The sequence below is a fragment of the Bos indicus x Bos taurus genome, chromosome 16, assembly GCF_003369695.1.
Source record: "Bos indicus x Bos taurus breed Angus x Brahman F1 hybrid chromosome 16, Bos_hybrid_MaternalHap_v2.0, whole genome shotgun sequence".
Lineage (NCBI taxonomy): Eukaryota > Metazoa > Chordata > Mammalia > Artiodactyla > Bovidae > Bos > Bos indicus x Bos taurus.
The window spans coordinates 60148833-60166978 of record NC_040091.1 but is presented as its reverse complement, the minus strand read 5'-3'; the positions used below and the strand labels follow the sequence as shown (position 1 = coordinate 60166978).

General features: G+C 38.6%; 1 protein-coding gene across 1 annotated transcript in view; it reads right to left on the bottom strand.

Annotated features, from left to right (window-relative positions):
* TDRD5 (tudor domain containing 5) overlaps positions 1–18146 on the bottom strand; it is an 83651-nt gene that overhangs the window by 6275 nt on the left and 59230 nt on the right. The window contains exons 12-16 of the mRNA XM_027565461.1: positions 11827–12027; positions 11170–11328; positions 6839–7003; positions 3822–4004; positions 2865–3008 (exon numbers count right to left, since the gene is read on the bottom strand). Of these exons, the coding sequence (XP_027421262.1) occupies positions 2865–3008; positions 3822–4004; positions 6839–7003; positions 11170–11328; positions 11827–12027 (852 nt within the window). The remainder of the gene's footprint in view (positions 1–2864; positions 3009–3821; positions 4005–6838; positions 7004–11169; positions 11329–11826; positions 12028–18146) is intronic.

Sequence of the window (18146 nt, the reverse complement as noted above, 5' to 3'; positions counted from 1 at the left end):
AAAGCCTCAATTTGGGCTAAAGTGAATGAAGTGCCAAGTTTTAATCGATGGATCCTATATCTTCCTACAGAGCATTGCTGAAATAGTTACAGTCCAGGGTGACTCAGAGCATTTATCTTCTAACTGGCATTAGAAGATAAAGTGACGGCAACGGGCATTAATACAACTAGGTGGGCCTCCTTCAGTTCAGTCCAGTCGCTCAGTCGTGTCTGACTCTTTGCGACCCCATGAATCACAGCACGCCAGGCCTCCCTGGCCATCACCAACTCTCGGGCCTCATTAGGAGCTGCCATAATAAACCCACATAAGTGGCTTAGGGTCTGGGGATCTGCCTAGAGTAAACTGAAACAAAAATTATATGAATAGAAAATGTAGCTTTATATATTCTTTAGACTGGTGTGTTAAGACATTCAATATCAGCTGGCTTTCCTTTTCTCTTCCATGACAAAAAACCCTGTTCATTTTTAAACATGGCAGGCAAGGATATGGCTTATATAATTACATTATATACAAATGGCTGTGCTTCTTTTTGTGGGCAGCAAAAATGAAATCTCCTAAAGTCCACATAGTTACCTTACCATATAATATGCTACTTCAGGAAAGCAAAGACCTGGATTCAAATTTTTGCTTAATTTATGCAATTTCACACGTGTGCTTTAGTTACCCTTTAAGTTTATTCTCTCTTAAAATGAAGCTTCGATGATAATTAAGTAAACATTAATATGATAAGCTTTTATGGCTGGAAAGATCATTAGTCAAAATCAGTTTTTGCAGATGGATACACTAAGGCCCCAAAAGGGAACTTGCTCAAACTTGTGGTAAAGATTAAGCTCTAAATTATAGAATTCCCAGGCAAGTGTTTTTACACTAAGCCCTGCTGACTATTTTTAGCAATGTGTGAAAGTATGTGTTAATTGCTCAGTTGTGTCCGACTCTTTGCAACCCCATGGACTGTAGCCCACCAGGCTCCTCTATCCATGGAATTCTCCAGGCAAGAATACTGGAGTGGGTTACCATTCCCTTCAGTCAAAATCAGAAATAGTTTTCTAAAAGCTGTATCTGTTTCCTTTCCTGATAAATATGATTTTGAAGAAAGACAAATTGCTAAAACACATTTAAGATGCATTCTGACACTTTTTCACTCTGAAAAAAAGAAAAGAACATAGATGAATGCCTACTAAATTTGTATGCCACTATGAAAGCAAGTACCTGTGGTCAGTTTAAGCACCTAAGTAAAAAGTTAAGAGCAGTTTAGAGCGCTGCTGTTCAAAGTGTGATTCACCACCAAGCAGCATCAGCATCACCTGTAAGCTTTTAAGACATGGAGAACTTTAGTCCCCAGCCCAGATCTGCTCAATCAGAATCTACAGTCTCACAAGGTTCTCAGGTGATCACTATGAACACTGTAGTTCAAGATGCATTGCTCTGCCAGATTCTCGCTCTATAGTTATCAATGAAAAACTCCTTCACCATTGTCTGAAAATATACCCTTATGGAACCAGAGGTTAGTGGCAACTTCCAAGAAATATGTTCATGATTTATAAAACATTAACATATGTAATCAAAAGCACAGCCCCAAACCACAATAACATAAAACTTCATGCCCACTAGGGTGGCTATAATTTAAAAAATTAGATAACAACAAGTGTTGGCAAAGATGTGGACCAAATTTGAACACTCTTAGATTGCTGGTGGGAATATTAAATGGTGCAACTGTTTGGAACAGTCTGGCAGTTCCTCCAAATACTAAACATAGAGTTACCACGTGTGTGTCTGTGTATGTGTGTGTGTGTGTGCACGCGTGCGCGCGTGTGCACGCTTAGTTGCTTCAGTCATGACCTACTCTTCATGACCCCATGGACTGTAGCCCACCAGGCTCCTCTGTCCATGGGATTTCCCAGGCAAGAATATTGGAGGAGGTAGCCATTCCTCTCTCCAGGGGATCCTCCCAACCCAGGATCAAACCCATATCTCCTGTGTCTCCTACACTGCAGGTGTATTCTTTACTGCTGAGCCACTGGGGGTGGGGGGAGTGAGCCTAGATTTATTACCACAGAACCTAGTAATTCAACTCTCGGGTATATACCTAAGAAAACTGAAAACATACATCCACGTAGAAACACATACACACGTCACAGCAGCATTATTCATAATAGCAGAAAAGCAGAAATAACTCAAATGTTCATCAGCTGATGCATGGATAAACAAAACAGAAAACTTTATCTTAAAACTAAATCTGTGCTTTAAGAAACCTACATTTACAGAACAGACTGTTTTATGTAATACAGCATACTTTATCAATAATCTCATGCAAAGTAATCACATTCTGCAGAAAATATATCACTTAGAAGGTTCATCGTCCACCACTCTGCTTTTTTAACAAGTCTAGACATGAAGTCCTTCATTTTCAGTGTACTGCACAAAAGTACAGAGACCATTAGCCAAATTTCATGATCCACACAAGTTGTCCTTCTATTTTCAGGATGCTCATAAAATATTTGAGAAACACAAAACAAATGGATTTTATTCCAGGGTTAGTGCTTTCCACTAAGGCAACAAAAAAGAAAAAACCAGCCTAGATGATTGGGCAGATACAGAACTTAAAATGTATGGCTAAGTGAAAATACTTGTTTTTCTCTATCCCTAATGTTTAATCAATCTTCTAATTCTAGGCTCAGAATTTTCTTCTGGAGAGATGAATAACTACAGTAAGATAACAGAAATTAATTTTTAAATAAACATACATTTTTACATATATGTAGTCTACCAAATGCTGAGGGATCATTCACCAGAATCTCACCTTCTAAAACTGAAAGCACTTCCTCATAAAAAACTTGTCACAGTAATACTCATTAGACACTTACCTTTTGAATCCTGGTGGTGTCAATATGTTTTTCCTGAGCACCCAGTCCTTCTGGTATTTGAACTTCTACTTTCATTCCATTCACAAGGCCTGAAGGCTGCCATGAATCATCCCATATATCTTTGGGTGTAGAAAAACACCAATCCTACAGAGAAAAAAAAATACTGCAACACTAAACGGAGATACAGGGCCACGTGATTCCTATGGAGGATAACCTGGGCAAGGTAAAGGCAAGGAGGTAGTGTATACTAACTGAACAAGAAAAGATATTAACTTTCTAATATCAATGTGAGTTTTCCCTCTTGCTTTACTGGTCCATACCCAACACACTGAATTCCTCTGAATACACAGATCTCATAAAAATAAGTATGGTGCTGTTTGCAGTATCATCTTGAATACATTTTTCATGGCTAGATGATTTTTATAATCATTCAGTATTAAAATGGCACAAATAACAAGCAGAAACTTAAGTGTTGATGTATCTTCTTCCTGGTAGCCAATGGGAAGTTAATTAAAATTTATTTATTTATTTTTAATTTAATTTTATTTTTAAACTTTACATAATTGTATTAGTTTTGCCAAATTGTAGGGTCCAATATTAGTACATACACTCAGATTCAGACATTATAAGGTTAGCGCAACAAAAATTAAATTAGGGAAAACACTCTATTTCTAGTTTCTAAGACCTTGACTAGGTGCCAACGATAAAACAAAAATCATAATAACTGATAGGGTAGATAGACACAATATGTCCAGTTTATTCTGCCATTTCATCCTGTCTCCATCCCTAACACTGTCTTCTTTGCAGGGAGGGAGGGTCCAGGAAATGCATTCTTCTGAATCACTGTCTGAGAAATCCACATGAAATGCAGTATGTACAGCTTTTCTGAGGCTTGGACAATTACATTGACAGTTCCTTTTTCAGTAATTTTTCTTTATGTTTTCCCAAGGATCTAACCTTCTGTGGTATTTCTTTACATGATGGATATGGTTTCTTTCCACCAAGGCTTGAGGTAAATAAGTGGGAGGCAGCATCACTTTCTTTTCCCATTTTAGCCTGCAAAGGTAACCAGTTCTCATCCCAAATATCATCACCTATGGTTACTGACTCCAGGTATGGCATTCCAGTGGGGATCTCATCCTAAGTGATGAGAAAAAAAATTTAATTTAGAAAAACTAAATTAATTAATTAATTTAATTAATTAGAAAAACTTTAATTTATTGTTCCTATATGAATACATTTTGAAATTTAGGTTTACAATTTTTCCTGACTCTGGGTAAAGATGGCAGTTTCAATATACAATTCATTACGTTCTCCCCTTCTGACACAGCACCAAAATAAAATAGATTCAAGGTATAAACTTACAGTCAAAGAGAAATAAGAGGGGAAAACATCACCTATGTTCTGGATACAGGAAATCAAACAAGGGACAACTTATTAAGTAGTCCTGAGAAAGTGGAATCCTGAGCTTTTAGGAGGAAAATCTGAGAAGCAACCCAAACTTATACCATAAATACTGCAAAAATTCAGGAACTACTCCTATGAAGTTTTTTTAGAATTGAGGGTATAAAGTGAGAATGAAAACAAGAGCCACTCATTTAATGTCAGCTCATGAGGCTCAATACCAGAAAAACAAACAACCCCATCAAAAAGTGGGCAGAAGACCTAAACAGACATTTCTCCAAAAAAGACAAGACATATGGCTAATGAACACATGAAAAGATGTTCAACGTTGCTCATTATTAGAGAAACGCAAATCAAAACTACAGTGAGGCATCACACTCGTCAGAATGGCCATTATCAAAAAGTCTACAAGGGTTCAGCATCAGTTTTACAAGAAATGTTAAAGTGACTTCTTAAAGCAGAAAAGATCACAACTAGACATATAAAAATTATAGGAAAAATCTCAATGTGTAAAAGCAAACATATGGTAAAGGTAACAGATCAACTACTTATAAAGCTAGTAGGAAAGTTGAAAGTAAAATTGTCTGTATCTACAATAAGTAGTTAAGAGATTCCTAAAACAAAAAGATGTAAGATATGACATCAAAAAATATTTTAAAATTCAATAGAGAAAGCATAGTCTAAAAAAAAAAAAAAAAGCATAGTCTTTCCAACAAATAGCACTAAAACCAATAACCTTAACCTAAATCTCACCCCTTATACTAAAATTAAATCAAGATGTTTTGAAACACAGTACATAAAAAAAAAAACTGATGTACTTTTTCAAGATTAAAAACCTTTCCTATATGAAAGATACCATTAAGAGAATGAAGCTACAAGTGGGAGAAAATATTTGAAAATCACAAATCTGACAAAGGGCTATCCAGAACATATAAAGAATACTAAAAACCCAAAAGTAAGAAAACAAACAACTCATTCAATCATTCAAAAAATGGGCAAAAGACTTTAACAGGCATTTCACCAAGAAATACACGTGGATGGCAAATGAGCACTGATAAGATGGTCAATATCACAGTCATTAGGGAAATGCAGATTAAAACCACACTGTGATACTACTACTGCACACCTATGAAAATGGTTAAAAATTCCTGACAATATCAAGTGCTCATAAGATATGGAGCAACTGGAACTCATATACTGCTGGCAGAAATACAAAACGGTACAGCCAGTCTGGAAAAATCTGGCATACATTTACCACATGAGCCAGCAATCCAACTCTTATTACGTTTATTAAAATGCCTATACATGAATATTTATAAAAGATCTATTCATACCAAAATATAGAAGATCAATTCATACATTAAATAACCATAATGTCTTCAATGGATGCATGGATATACAAACTGTGGTACATCCATACCATACTACTCATCATCAACAGAAATGAACTCCTGGTACATGCAATGATTTAAATGAAGGTACTATGCTGAATCAAAGACGCTTCTATTGGGAAGTTACATATCACATGATTCCACTTAATTGACAGTCCTGAAAAGGTAAAATTATGGTGACGGGAAACATAAATGCTTGCTAGGGGATTAGGGATTTGGGGAGATGTGATTATAAAGGAGTAGCATTAGGGAGTTTTTTCAGATGATGGAACCATTCTGCATCCTGACTATGGTGGTGGTTACATAAATCTATACATGTATTAAAATTGATAGGACAGTACTCTGAGTACAAAGTCAATTGTTTACTGTATATTCACTTGGAAAGAAGTATTAACACCAGAGAAAATAAAAGTTATGCAGGAAAGGAAAACTTGACATCACGTATTATTTGACTGTATATAGCATTTACAGAGTCACAATAACAAAATATTGAATGAATGGTGATCTAATGGAAAGTTCGATATATTAGTAAGATGATGAGAGAACAGACAGGGTATTTTTGTCTGGGGTGGGGGACAAGAGATGAAACAGAACTAAACCTTCATCTCTCATGCTGGGAAGGCCATACATGCTTAAAACTGAAAAATAAGGCAATAACAATATAAGGATGCAATTTAATGAAAGAAATAGAGACATATTCCAAAGGAAGACGTTAAATGAAAATCGTTGCTCTGTGAAATAGGAAATGAAGGGGAAGGGGTTATGGGGAACTCTAAGCTGTGTGTACATAAACATTTGGCTGTTTTTGTTTGTTTGTTTTTTTAAAGAAAAAAGCTGTGAGCCCATGGACATTTGATTAAAAATATGTCCTCTGAAGAGAGCTGTCAAACATTTTTCTTGATGGGTCTTCCTAATACAATTTCTCAATACTACTTTCTACATCACTGTATAATTCTTCAAAATTGCCCAGAAGTCAGATATTGGCTTTTCTTTTTTGTGATTGAGGCTACATTGCTGAAACTTTGGTCTTGGTCATCACTGAAGAATTTGCAATTCATCTGTGGGAGATGCTCTGATGGCACCACAATGAATAGGGCATAAAGAGCTATTTTACTTCAGTCTCCTTCACTTATTAATTTATTAATTACATTTTTAAAAAGCTATATCCCCTTCTCCTACCTCATTTTCTTCTTTCAGATCCTTTAGCTCTGGGATGGACCACTTTGGATCTTCTTCATAGCTCTTATCTTGTATTTTCAAAGAATTTAATTTAGAATCCTTTAATGGCTCATCTGAGGTGACTGATCCAAGGTGACTGAAAGTCTTTTCATCATTAATATCTTGCTAGTAGATAAGAAAGAGAAATTATTTTATTTTCTATAGTAACGCTGTTTCCAAAATTGCCCCCACCTATAAATTCTGGGGGCAATTTTTCACTACGGTTCATGTATATGCAACATTATTTTCTAACTTTATGCACTGACCCTAGGTATTCCCATCCCATTAAATTAGTTCAGGCCAAGGGCTTCCCAGGTGGTGCAGTGGTAAAGAATCTGCCTGCCAATGCAGGAGACATAAGAGACATGGGTTCAACCCAGGGTCAGGAAGATCCCCTGGAGGAGGAAATGGTAAGCCACTCCAGTATTTTTGCCTGGAGAATCCCATGGACAGAGAAGCCTGTGGCTACAGTTCATTGGGTCGCAAAGAGTTAGACACGACTGAGGATGCACGCAGAGGTTAACAATATTGAGTACATATTATGTAATGTGTACAGGGTAGCTCTGTGGGTATAAAGATGAATGCAACAGGGGCCCAGCTCTAAAAGAACTCAAATATAGCATGAAGATACACAATCAGATAATCACAGCACAACCCTCAGTGTAGAGCCAACACAGAGATGTCACATTGACCAAAATAATACTGGAGAAGGAAGATGTCTGAGAACATGTAATAAAGGAGATAAATCAAACTGTTAGGATGCCTAAAAGAAAAGCAAGGATTAGAGGGAATCAGGTGTATAGAGGGGCTTCCCTGCTGGCTCAGCGGTAAAGAATCTGTCTGCCAATGCAGGAGACGTGGGTTTGATCCCTGGGTTGGGAAGATCCCCTGGAGAAAGAAATGGCAACCCACTCCAGAATTCTTGCATGGAGAATCCCATGGACAGAGGAGCCTGGTGGGCTATAGTCCATGGGGTCACAAAAGAATTGGATACGACTTCGTGACTGAACAACAACAAGGTGTATAGAGGTAGGTTTATGCGTGTATATAGCATGTTAAAATACAGGCTGGGGTACAAGAGAGAAGCTTTAGGCCTTATCTCTCTGCAGAAAAGATGTCCTTATTTCATTTTTAGGACTGAACTATGATTATTTAAAGACATCAACACAGTGATGATAAGATATTCTAAAAACTTTTAAGGCTGAAAGTTCAATTCAGTAGTTAAGAGTCAGGAAACATAACTGTTCTAATCAAGTAATAAGAATTAACAAAAATTCAGATTTCAGAAAGTTTTACAGGTTAAACAAGCCCAATTAATTTTAACTAGCTTTAAACTAAAATGAAATCTAAAATGTTGATACTGCTTTAAACATGCAGCAATAAACATTCATACACATTTTTCAGAGTAGGTTAATCTCCCAATAGTCAAATGGTCTTTTGGAAAAACAATTTTACTGAAATATAATTGATTTACAATGTTGTGTTAGTTTCAGGTGTACAGCAAAATAGCCTTTCCTTTTTATCTTTTCTAATAATGCAAGTCCACTAACAAAACAACATTATCCCTATAATTTAAAAAGTCATATATATAAAACATACTTACAAAACAATATTTTCATATTTTATTCAAAGAATAAAGCTTTGTTATGTCCAGAAAAAATAAATTTGGGGACTCTCAAACTGAGCCCAACCTGTATTTTTAGCTCAGTACTTATTGCCATGAGGACTATGAGAGACTTTGAAGACATGTCTATTTATTTGCTCATTTGTTGAAAAGTCATTTAACTTATTACTTACTAATGTGCATCACTTTACATATATCTAAAATGGGGATCTTAAAGAAATAACCTGGTAAAATGGTTGTGAAGATTAATTAACTAGTACGTGCAAGGACTGAAACAGCGCCTGCCACACAGCACAAGTACAGTACGTGTCCCTGTTACCTTTTTATCACGATGGTGTGATCACTCACCTAGAGTCAGACATCCTAGAGTCTGAAGTCAGGTGGGCCTTAGGAAGCATCACTACCAACAAAGCTAGTGGAGGTGATGGAATTCCAGTTGAGCTATTTCAAATCCTGAAAGATGATGCTGTGAAAGTGCTGCATTCAATATGCCAGCAAATTTGGAAAACTCAGCAGTGGCCACAGGACTGGAAAAGGTCAGTTTTCATCCCAATCCCAAAGAAAGGCAATGCCAAAGAATGCTCAAACTACCGCACAATTGCACTCATCTCACATGCTAGCAAAGTAATGCTCAAAATTCTCCAAGCTAGGCTTCAACAGTATGTGAACCGTGAACTTCCAGATGTTCAAGCTGGTTTTAGAAAAGGTAGAAGAACCAGAGATCAAATTGCTAACATCCATTGGATCATCGAAAAAGCAAGAGAGTTCCAGAAAAACATCTACTTCTGCTTTATTGACTATGCCAAAGCCTCTGACTGTGTGGATCACAACAAACTGTGGAAAATTCTGAAAAGAGATGGGAATACCAGACCACCTGACCTGCCTCCTGAGATATGTGTATGCAGGTCAACAAGCAACAGTTAGAACTGGACATGGAACAACAGACTGGTTTCAAATCAGGAAAGGAGTTCGTCCAGGCTGTATACTGTCACCCTGCTTATTTAACTTATATGCAGAGTACATGATGAGAAATGCTGGACTGGATGAAGCACAAGCTGGAATAAAGATTTCCAGGAGAACTATCAATAACCTCAGATATGCAGATGACACTACATTTATGACAGAAAGTGAAGAAGAACTAAAGAGCCCCTTGATAAAAGTGAAAGGAGAGTGAAAAGTTTGGCTTAAAACTCCACATTCAGAAAACTAAGATCCTGGCATCTGGTCCCATCACTTCATGGAAAATAGATGGGGAAACAGTGGAAACAGTGAGAGACTTTATTCTGGGGGGCTCCAAAATCACTGCAGATGGGGACTGCAGCCATGAAATTAAAAGACACTTGCTCCTTGGAAGAAAAGCTATGACCAATCTAGACAGCATATTAAAAAGCAGAGACTTTGCCAACAAAGGTCCGTCTAGTCAAAGGTATGGTTTTTCCAGTAGTCACGTATGGATGTGAGAGTTGGATCATAAAGAAAGATGAGTGCCCAAGAACTATGCTTTTGAACTGTGGTGTTGAAGAAGACTCTTGAGAGTCCCTTGGACTGCAAGGAGATCCAACCAGTCCATCCTAAAGGAGATCAGTCCTGAATATTCATTGAAAGGACTGATGCTGAAGCTGAAACTCCAATACTTTGGCCACCTGATGCAAAGAACTGAAAAGACCCTGATGCTGGGAAAGATCAAAGGCAGGAGGAGAAGGGGACGACAGAGCATGAGATGGTTGGGTGGCATCACTGACTCAATGGACATGAGTTTCCGCAAACTCTGGGAGTTGGTGATGGACAGGAAAGCCTGGCGTGCTGCAGTCCATGGGGTTGCAAAGAGTTGGACACAACTGAGCAACTGAACTGTGGTATGGAATAATACATAACAATATTATTGTTATTACTGTGGGTAGGAGTTGCCACAAGGTTTACAGAAAAAGTTAGAAATGAGAACACTTCAAGAAACATCTGAAGTGTGTAGAGGGAAGAAAAAATAGCATTTGGATCCATGCAGGTAAGGTCACAACTGCACCAAGGTGGCAGCAGAATTCAGCATATGAGAGAAATTATGCAGGAAAAAGCATGGCTGAAATGAAGGTTTAAACCAGCAAATGATGAGAGACAAGGTAACTGTTGAGATTACTGTGTAGTTTCCAAACTTCCCCAGGTTTGCAAATGCCTCAGTTTCCTCATTGCTAAAATAAGGTTAATTATAGTCACTACAACTTCCTGGTAGCTCAGCTGGTAAAGAATCTGCCTGCAATGCAGGTGACCCTGGTTCAATTCCTGGGTCGGGAAGATCCTCTGGAGAAGAGATAGGCTACCCACTCCAGTATTCTTGGGCTTTTGTGGTGGCTCAGATGGTAAAGAATCCACCTGCAATGCGGGAGACCTGGGTTTGATCCGTGGGTTGGAAAGATCCCCTGGAAGAGGCCATGGCAACCCACTTCAGTATTCCCACCTGGAGAACCTGCATGGACAGAGGAGCCTGGTGGGATACAGTCCATGGGGTTGCAAAGAGTTGGACAAGACTGAGCAACTAAGCACTACCTCACAAGCATTTTATGAGTATTAAATAATATATTAAAAGTGCCTTTTATAGTATCTGGCATACAGTAAGTACTCATTAAATATTAACAATAATAAAAAGAATATGACAGTATTTGCAAAAACCTCTTACCAGGGTATATAAGTCACTCTCTTTTGATTGTGGACTGATCTCTCGGTCTTCATTAAAATAGTGCTGCTGGGAATGATAGCCCAGCTCTTTCAGGACAATGTCCTCAGGCGTCACACTGGATTTAGTGTATAAAGCTAAAGGGTTGAGGTCTCTGAAACCCTAGGATAAGAAAAAGGAGGAGGAAGAGTTTAGTTTCTCAGAAAAAAATGGAAACAGCACTTCATAATCCTCAAATGTTATGGAAATGTATTACCTTCTAAAATTTAATAGAATTTTCCCCATACTGATAGTGCTTGCTAGCCACAAAAATGATCAACACCAATATTAATGTTGATGTAGACACTATTATCAATTTGAAAATAAGAGAGTGTTGCTCTTCTCTAAGAAAACTTCAGAGAATTAAATACTTACTTGGGAGTAAGACAGAATCCTCCATTATTTAAAATAAAAGCACTCACATTCTAAAGGACAATAAGCCAAATGTAATTTTCTGTGGTCATGTGAAAATTAAGAAAGTGCTGTGCACTCAGTAAGCCAGGCACCTCACAGATGTCTCTTAAAGAATCAATCAAATAACCTTCTGTATTAAATTCTCTTATACCTTGAAGGGTTGAGATTAAACAAAATACATTACAAAATACATTCAGACTGTTCCACCTTAGAAGGGACATTTTCTCGGCATACAATAGCATGACCCTCTGTCCTCAAAACATGGTGGAAATAGACATCTTCATTTGAGGACGTGTCACACAGGAAAATGTTCAGGATCCCATCTACATATTCATCCACTACCCCTACTAATGGCTTCAAGCCACACAACTTCTGGAACTGCAAAACAGCTCTGGATGTCCAATGTTCCTGAAATACAATCAAGATGTGAGATTCAGATGACAGATTCAAACATCAATTATAAAAACCAAACCACAAATACAAGTGAATTCCTAATGAACTAAAGATTTTAGTGGAAAAATCAAACCATGAAAACAGAATAACACATTTGAGGATATTTATGATTTGGGGATGAGAAAAGGTAGAATAAAGGAAAAATGATGAAAATGGGATTATGGGGAAAACTTATCTTAATGTGATGAAAAAATTCCATGTTTGGAAATGATTGAGTTAGATTATTGGACCAACCCTCTCACAGAAACTAAAAATTTTAGATAAAATATTTTAAAAACATGTCCAAAAAAGCATCAGAGAACGAACAAAAGAGTAACAAATTACCAGGTCAAAATTAAAGGGAAAGTGGGAACTATTTTCGTCTTAAGGTTATCTGCTAATCCAGACTAATCTGAACTTCGGTTTCAATGATGTTACAGGTCAGAGGACAGAAATTCAAGCCAGTATCCACCCATGATAGGGAGTGGAGAGGAGTTTATTAAGTTGAGTCCCTAGGGATACATGCTCAGAATAAGGCAAAAAAAGAAATAAATTAGCCTTCACATGGATTTGCAGCTCAATTTTCACACCAATTGGGTGGTACACAAATCTTCACGTTGTTCATCTGGATTAACATGGTTCTAGACTGCTAGGTGCGTGCCAGAAGAGAATGCAAATCTTTCTGGAGGCAGGCAAACTCAATCTATATTCCAACCAATTTTACAAAAAATGTTTTAAAAGTCAATGAGCAGGACATAGGCAAAGATAAAAGTATATAAAGAGACAACAAATCACAAATACAATATAACTAATACAAAACCTCAGAAACTTTAGATATCTGAATTTCCAGATGAATTACAAAACAACTAAACTTACTACACGTAAAAACAAACAAAAAATGAAATTAACTTGAAAGCTTCTGCAGAGATCTGCAATCTATTAAAAATCGATCTAGCAGAATTAAAGAATCAAGAGAACTTTTAGAAAGTAAAAATATAATAATAATAATATTAGAATTAGAAATTAGAAAGTAAAAATAGAGTAATAATAACCAAAAGTAAAACCCTAATGAAAGTGAAAATGAAGTCGCTCAGTCATGTCCGACTCTTTGCGACCCCATGGACTGTGGCCTACCAGGCTCCTCCGTCTATGGGATTTTCCAGGCAAGAATACTGGAGTGGGTTGCCATTTCCTTCTCTAGGAGATCTTCCCAATCCAGGGATTGAACCCTGGTCTCCCACATTGTAAAGAGATGCTTTACCGTCTGAGCCACCAGGGAAGTCTCAAAACCCTAACGCTGCTGCTGCTAAGTTGCTTCAGTCATGTCCAACTCTGTGCAGCCCCATAGACGGCAGCCCACCAGGCTCCCCCGTCCCTGGGACTCTCCAGGCCAGAACACTGGAGTGGGTTGCCATTTCCTTCTCCAATGCAGGAAAGTGAAAAGTGAAAGTGAAGTCGCTCAGTCGTGTCTGACTTTTAGCGACCCCATGGAACTACAGCCTACCAGGCTCTTCTGTCCATGGGATTTTCCAGGCAAGAGTACTGGAGTGGGGTGCCATTACCTTCTCCCAAAACCCTAATAGGTGTATTCAATAACAGATTAGGTAGAAATAAAAAATAAACAACTATGGCTGATTCATTTTGATGTATGACAGAAAACAACAAAATTCTGTAAAGCAATTATCCTTCAATTAAAAAATAAATTTCTAAAAAATTAGTAAAGTGGAAGATAATTTAGAAAAATTACCCAGAATGCAACACCGAAGACAGAAATGTATATAGATTACAGAACAGAGGTTAAAAGATATGGCAGGTAAAGTGAGAAGGTTTAACATATTTTTAATTATGGTTCTACAAAAAGAGAGAAACAGAAGGGGGGCTATAAATATGAATATAGGGAAAAGACAGTAACTGAGGAGACAATGGCTAAGAATTAGACAGATTTAACGAAAAGTAACAATGCACAGATAAAAATTCCAATCAACCACAAAGTAGGATAAATAAGAATAAATCGACACATAAACATATTAAAACTGAAGAACACGGTTTTCAGACTTCAGAAACATGGTAGAGTAGTAAAGACTACCTTTGCCTCGCTCCTTCAATCTATATCCAGTGAAACAGCCACAACTCAAAAAACGTACTTCTGCCCAGCACAACAGGGCACTGCAGAATTCCACACATCTGCACACCCAAAGGGAGATGGACTGAAATGCACAGAGAAGCGGGGGAACTGCAGAGTCCATGCTGGCAGTCCTGGCCCTCTGGGTGAGGTAGTGAACACACAGCTGCAGAGAACCTGGGAGCCACAAGGAAGGCGGTGCACGCAACTGTGGCCACCTGACCGTTCCTGGCACCCACGGCCGCAGGCGGGAGCGGCAGCGGGGCCTGGGACCCTGTCCCTCCAGCATCTGAGAAGCCCACTACCCCACCTGCACCCCCTTCATCACCTCTCCCCACAGCAGGTCCTGTGTCTCAAGAGGAGCCCTGACACAAGGGAAGAGCCCACAATCCAGATGACAACAGCAGCTATGGCAGAAGCAAGTCAGCAAAGACCCTGGCACAAAAAGCAGTGACAAACAATGCATGGAGCCACACCTCTTACAGGGAAGGTGGAGGCTGGAAAGTGCCAACTCTCAAATACAACCAGAGGCTGCTGCTGCTGCTGCTAAGTCGCTTCAGTCGTGTCTGACTCTGTGCAACCCCATAGACGGCAGCCCACCAGGCTCCCCAGTCCCTGGGAGTCTCCAGGCAAGAGCACTGCAGTGGGTTGCCATTTCCTTCTCCAATGCATGAAAGTGAAAAGTAAAAGTAAAGTTGCTCAGTCGTGTCTGACAACCAGAGGCAGCTCAGGTAAAAAAACCAAAAACTTAAATGATTGCGCCACCTACTGGAGGAAACCGAAATCCTACTCTGTCATTCAAAACCAGCTCAGGAACACTTCATCAAACACCACCAAGACTCACAGCGACACTGTATCACAAAAAGACAATGACAATTCTCCAGAAACCAAAGTCATGGAATACTTCAATTTAACTGTTAAAGAATTCAAAATAGCTGTTGTGAAGAAATTCAATGAGCAGTGAGAAAGGTAGGTTAATGAGCTCATGAATAAAATTAATGAACAGAAGGAATATTTCACCAAAGAGATTGAAACGCTAAAAAAGAAAAAAAGAAACAAACAGGACTTTGTTGGTAGTCCACTGGTTAAGAATCCACCTGCCAATGCAGGGGACGTGGATTTGATCCCTTGTCCTGGAAAATCCCACATGCTGCAAGGGCAACTAAGTCTGTGGGTCACAACTACTGAGCCTTCATGCTGCAGCCACTGCAGCCTGTGCACCCTAGAGCCCAGGCTCCGCAACAAGAGAAGCCAAGCAACGAGAAGCCCACATATTGCAACTAGAGGACAGACCACCATCTCACACCATACACACAAATTAACTCAAAATGGCTAAAGATGTAAACGTAAGTGAAAGTCACTCAGTAGTGTCCGACTCTTTGTGACCCTATGGACTATATAGTTCTGGAATTCTCCAGGCCAGAGTACTGGAGTGGGTAGTCTTTCCCTTCTCCAGGGGATCTTCCCAACCCAGGGATCCCACCCAGGTCTCCCGCATTGCAGGCAGATTCTTTATCAACTGAGCTATCAGGGAAGCCCAAGACTAAATGTGAGACCTGAGACTAAATAAAGCTCCTAGAAGAAAACACAGGCAGTATGCTCTTTGACATTGGTCTTAGTAATATCTCCTTAGATATGTCTCCACAGGCAAGGAAAACAAAAGCAAAAATAAATAAAAGGGACTATACCAAGCTAAAAAGCTTTTGCACAGCAAAGGAAACTAGCAATATAACAAGACTGTCTACCAAATAGGAGAAGAAAGATTTTTGCTAATGATATATCTGATAAGAGGTTTATCCAAAACATATAAAGAACTCATACAACTCAACAATAACAAAAATAGTCTGGTTTGAAAATGGGTAAAGAAATTGAAGTGACATTTTCCAAAGACAATACACAAATGGCCAACAGGTACATGGAAAGATGCTCAACAGCACTAATTATCATGGAAATGCAAATCAAACCCACAATTTGACAGCACCTTACACCTGTAAGAATGGCGATTATCAAAAAGGTAAGAAATAGAAGTGTTGGCAATGGTGTGGAGAAAAGGGAACTCTCATATACAGTACTGGTGAGAATGTAAATTGGTAGATAGACAGAGACAGTATGGAGATTCCTCAAAAACTTAAGAACAGAACTACTATATGATCCAGCTATCTCACTTCTGGGTATTTATCCAAAGAATATGAAAACGCTAATCTGAAAATATATCTGCACCTTCACGTTCTTTGGCATTATTTAAATAGCCAAGATATAAATCAAGTGAAGTGCCCATCAACAGAAGAATAAAGAAGATGTGGTATATAAATATAATGGAATACTGCTCAGCTATTAAAAAAAAAAAAAGATGTTACCTTACCATTTGCAACAACATGGATTGAACTTGACCATTTTATGCTAAGTAAAATAAGTCAGATGGAGAAAGACATATATCACATGATTTCACTCTTGTATTTAAAAACTATTAGACAAACAAACAAAAAATAATGAACAAAACAAACACACAAATATGTACATACGGAGAACAGAGTAATGGTTATCAGAGGGGAAGGAAGGGGGGTGGGCAAAAATGGGTAAAGGGGGTGGGGTCATCTGATGGAAAACAAACTTTTGGTAGTGAGTATGTGGTAGGATATATGTACACAGAAGTGGAAATACAATGTTGTACATATGAAACATAATGTTATAACTCAATGTTACCTCAATAATATAGTTTTGTTTCCTAAACAGTAAATTTGTAAACTTCAATTTCATTAGCAGATGGTTCTAATACTATATTGAAAGCAAAAGGAGAAGAGGGTGGCAGAGGATGAAATGGTTAAATAGCATCACCGACTCAATGGACATGAATCTGAGCACACTCTGGGAGATAGAGAAAGACAGGGAAGCCTGGTGTGCTGCAGTCCTTGGGGTTGAAAAGAGTGAGGCACAACTTAGCAACTGAACAACAACACAAATGGAAGCTACTGCTAAGTTATTTAAACAGACCAATATGGGATAATAAATGTGTACAGTATGTATAATTAAGAGTTCTGAGGGGGAAAAAAACAAAACTGGGTGCATAATTACAACTACACAAACATATGTATCTATATGGATGAAAATGGCTCCTGTTCCATCCCATGCCAAACATCTTCTACAACAATGTCACTAGAGAATTCTTTAAAAAATTTATTTCTGCTTGTGGCAGTTCTCTTTAGTTGCTCCCCAGAAACTAAAGGACAGCATCCAGCATGTACACACTGCTATATTTAAAACAGATATCCAACCTAACCTAAGATAATTGAACTCTGTTCAATGTTATGTGGTAGCCTGGATGGGACGGGAGTTTGGGAGAGAATGGATACATGTATATGTATGGCTGAATCCCTTTGCTGTCCATCTGATCTATCACAACATTGTTTGTTAACTAGCTATACGCCAATACAAAATAAAACGTTTTTTAAAAATAAAGGACAATGTCCAGACTCCTGCACATGGCTGCAGGTCTCCACCTTAGCCTCCTATTTCTCTGACATCATTTGCCATGCACCAACTGCAGCACCCCACTCCAGTACTCTTGCCTGGAAAATCCCATGGACAGAGGAGCCTGGTGGGCTGCAGTCCATGGAGTCGCTAAGAGTCGGACACGACTGAGCGACTGCACTTTCACTTTCCTGCATTGGAGAAGGAAATGGCAACCCACTCCAGTGTTCTTGTCTGGAGAATCCCAGGGACGGGGGAGCCTGGTAGGCTGCCGTCTATGGGGCCGCACAGAGTCAGACACGACTGAAGTGGCTTAGCAGCAGCGGCAGCAACTGCAGCTCATCCTCTATTACATAGCCAAACAGAACCACTTAAAATTCCTCAAATTTGAGATATTTCATGCTACTCTTCCTTTGCCTGGAATGCCTTTCTTGTTTGTTCAGTTATGATGCTAATCTTCCTTCAAAATTTCATGCAAATGTCACCTCTTTTAAGACACTGTCTC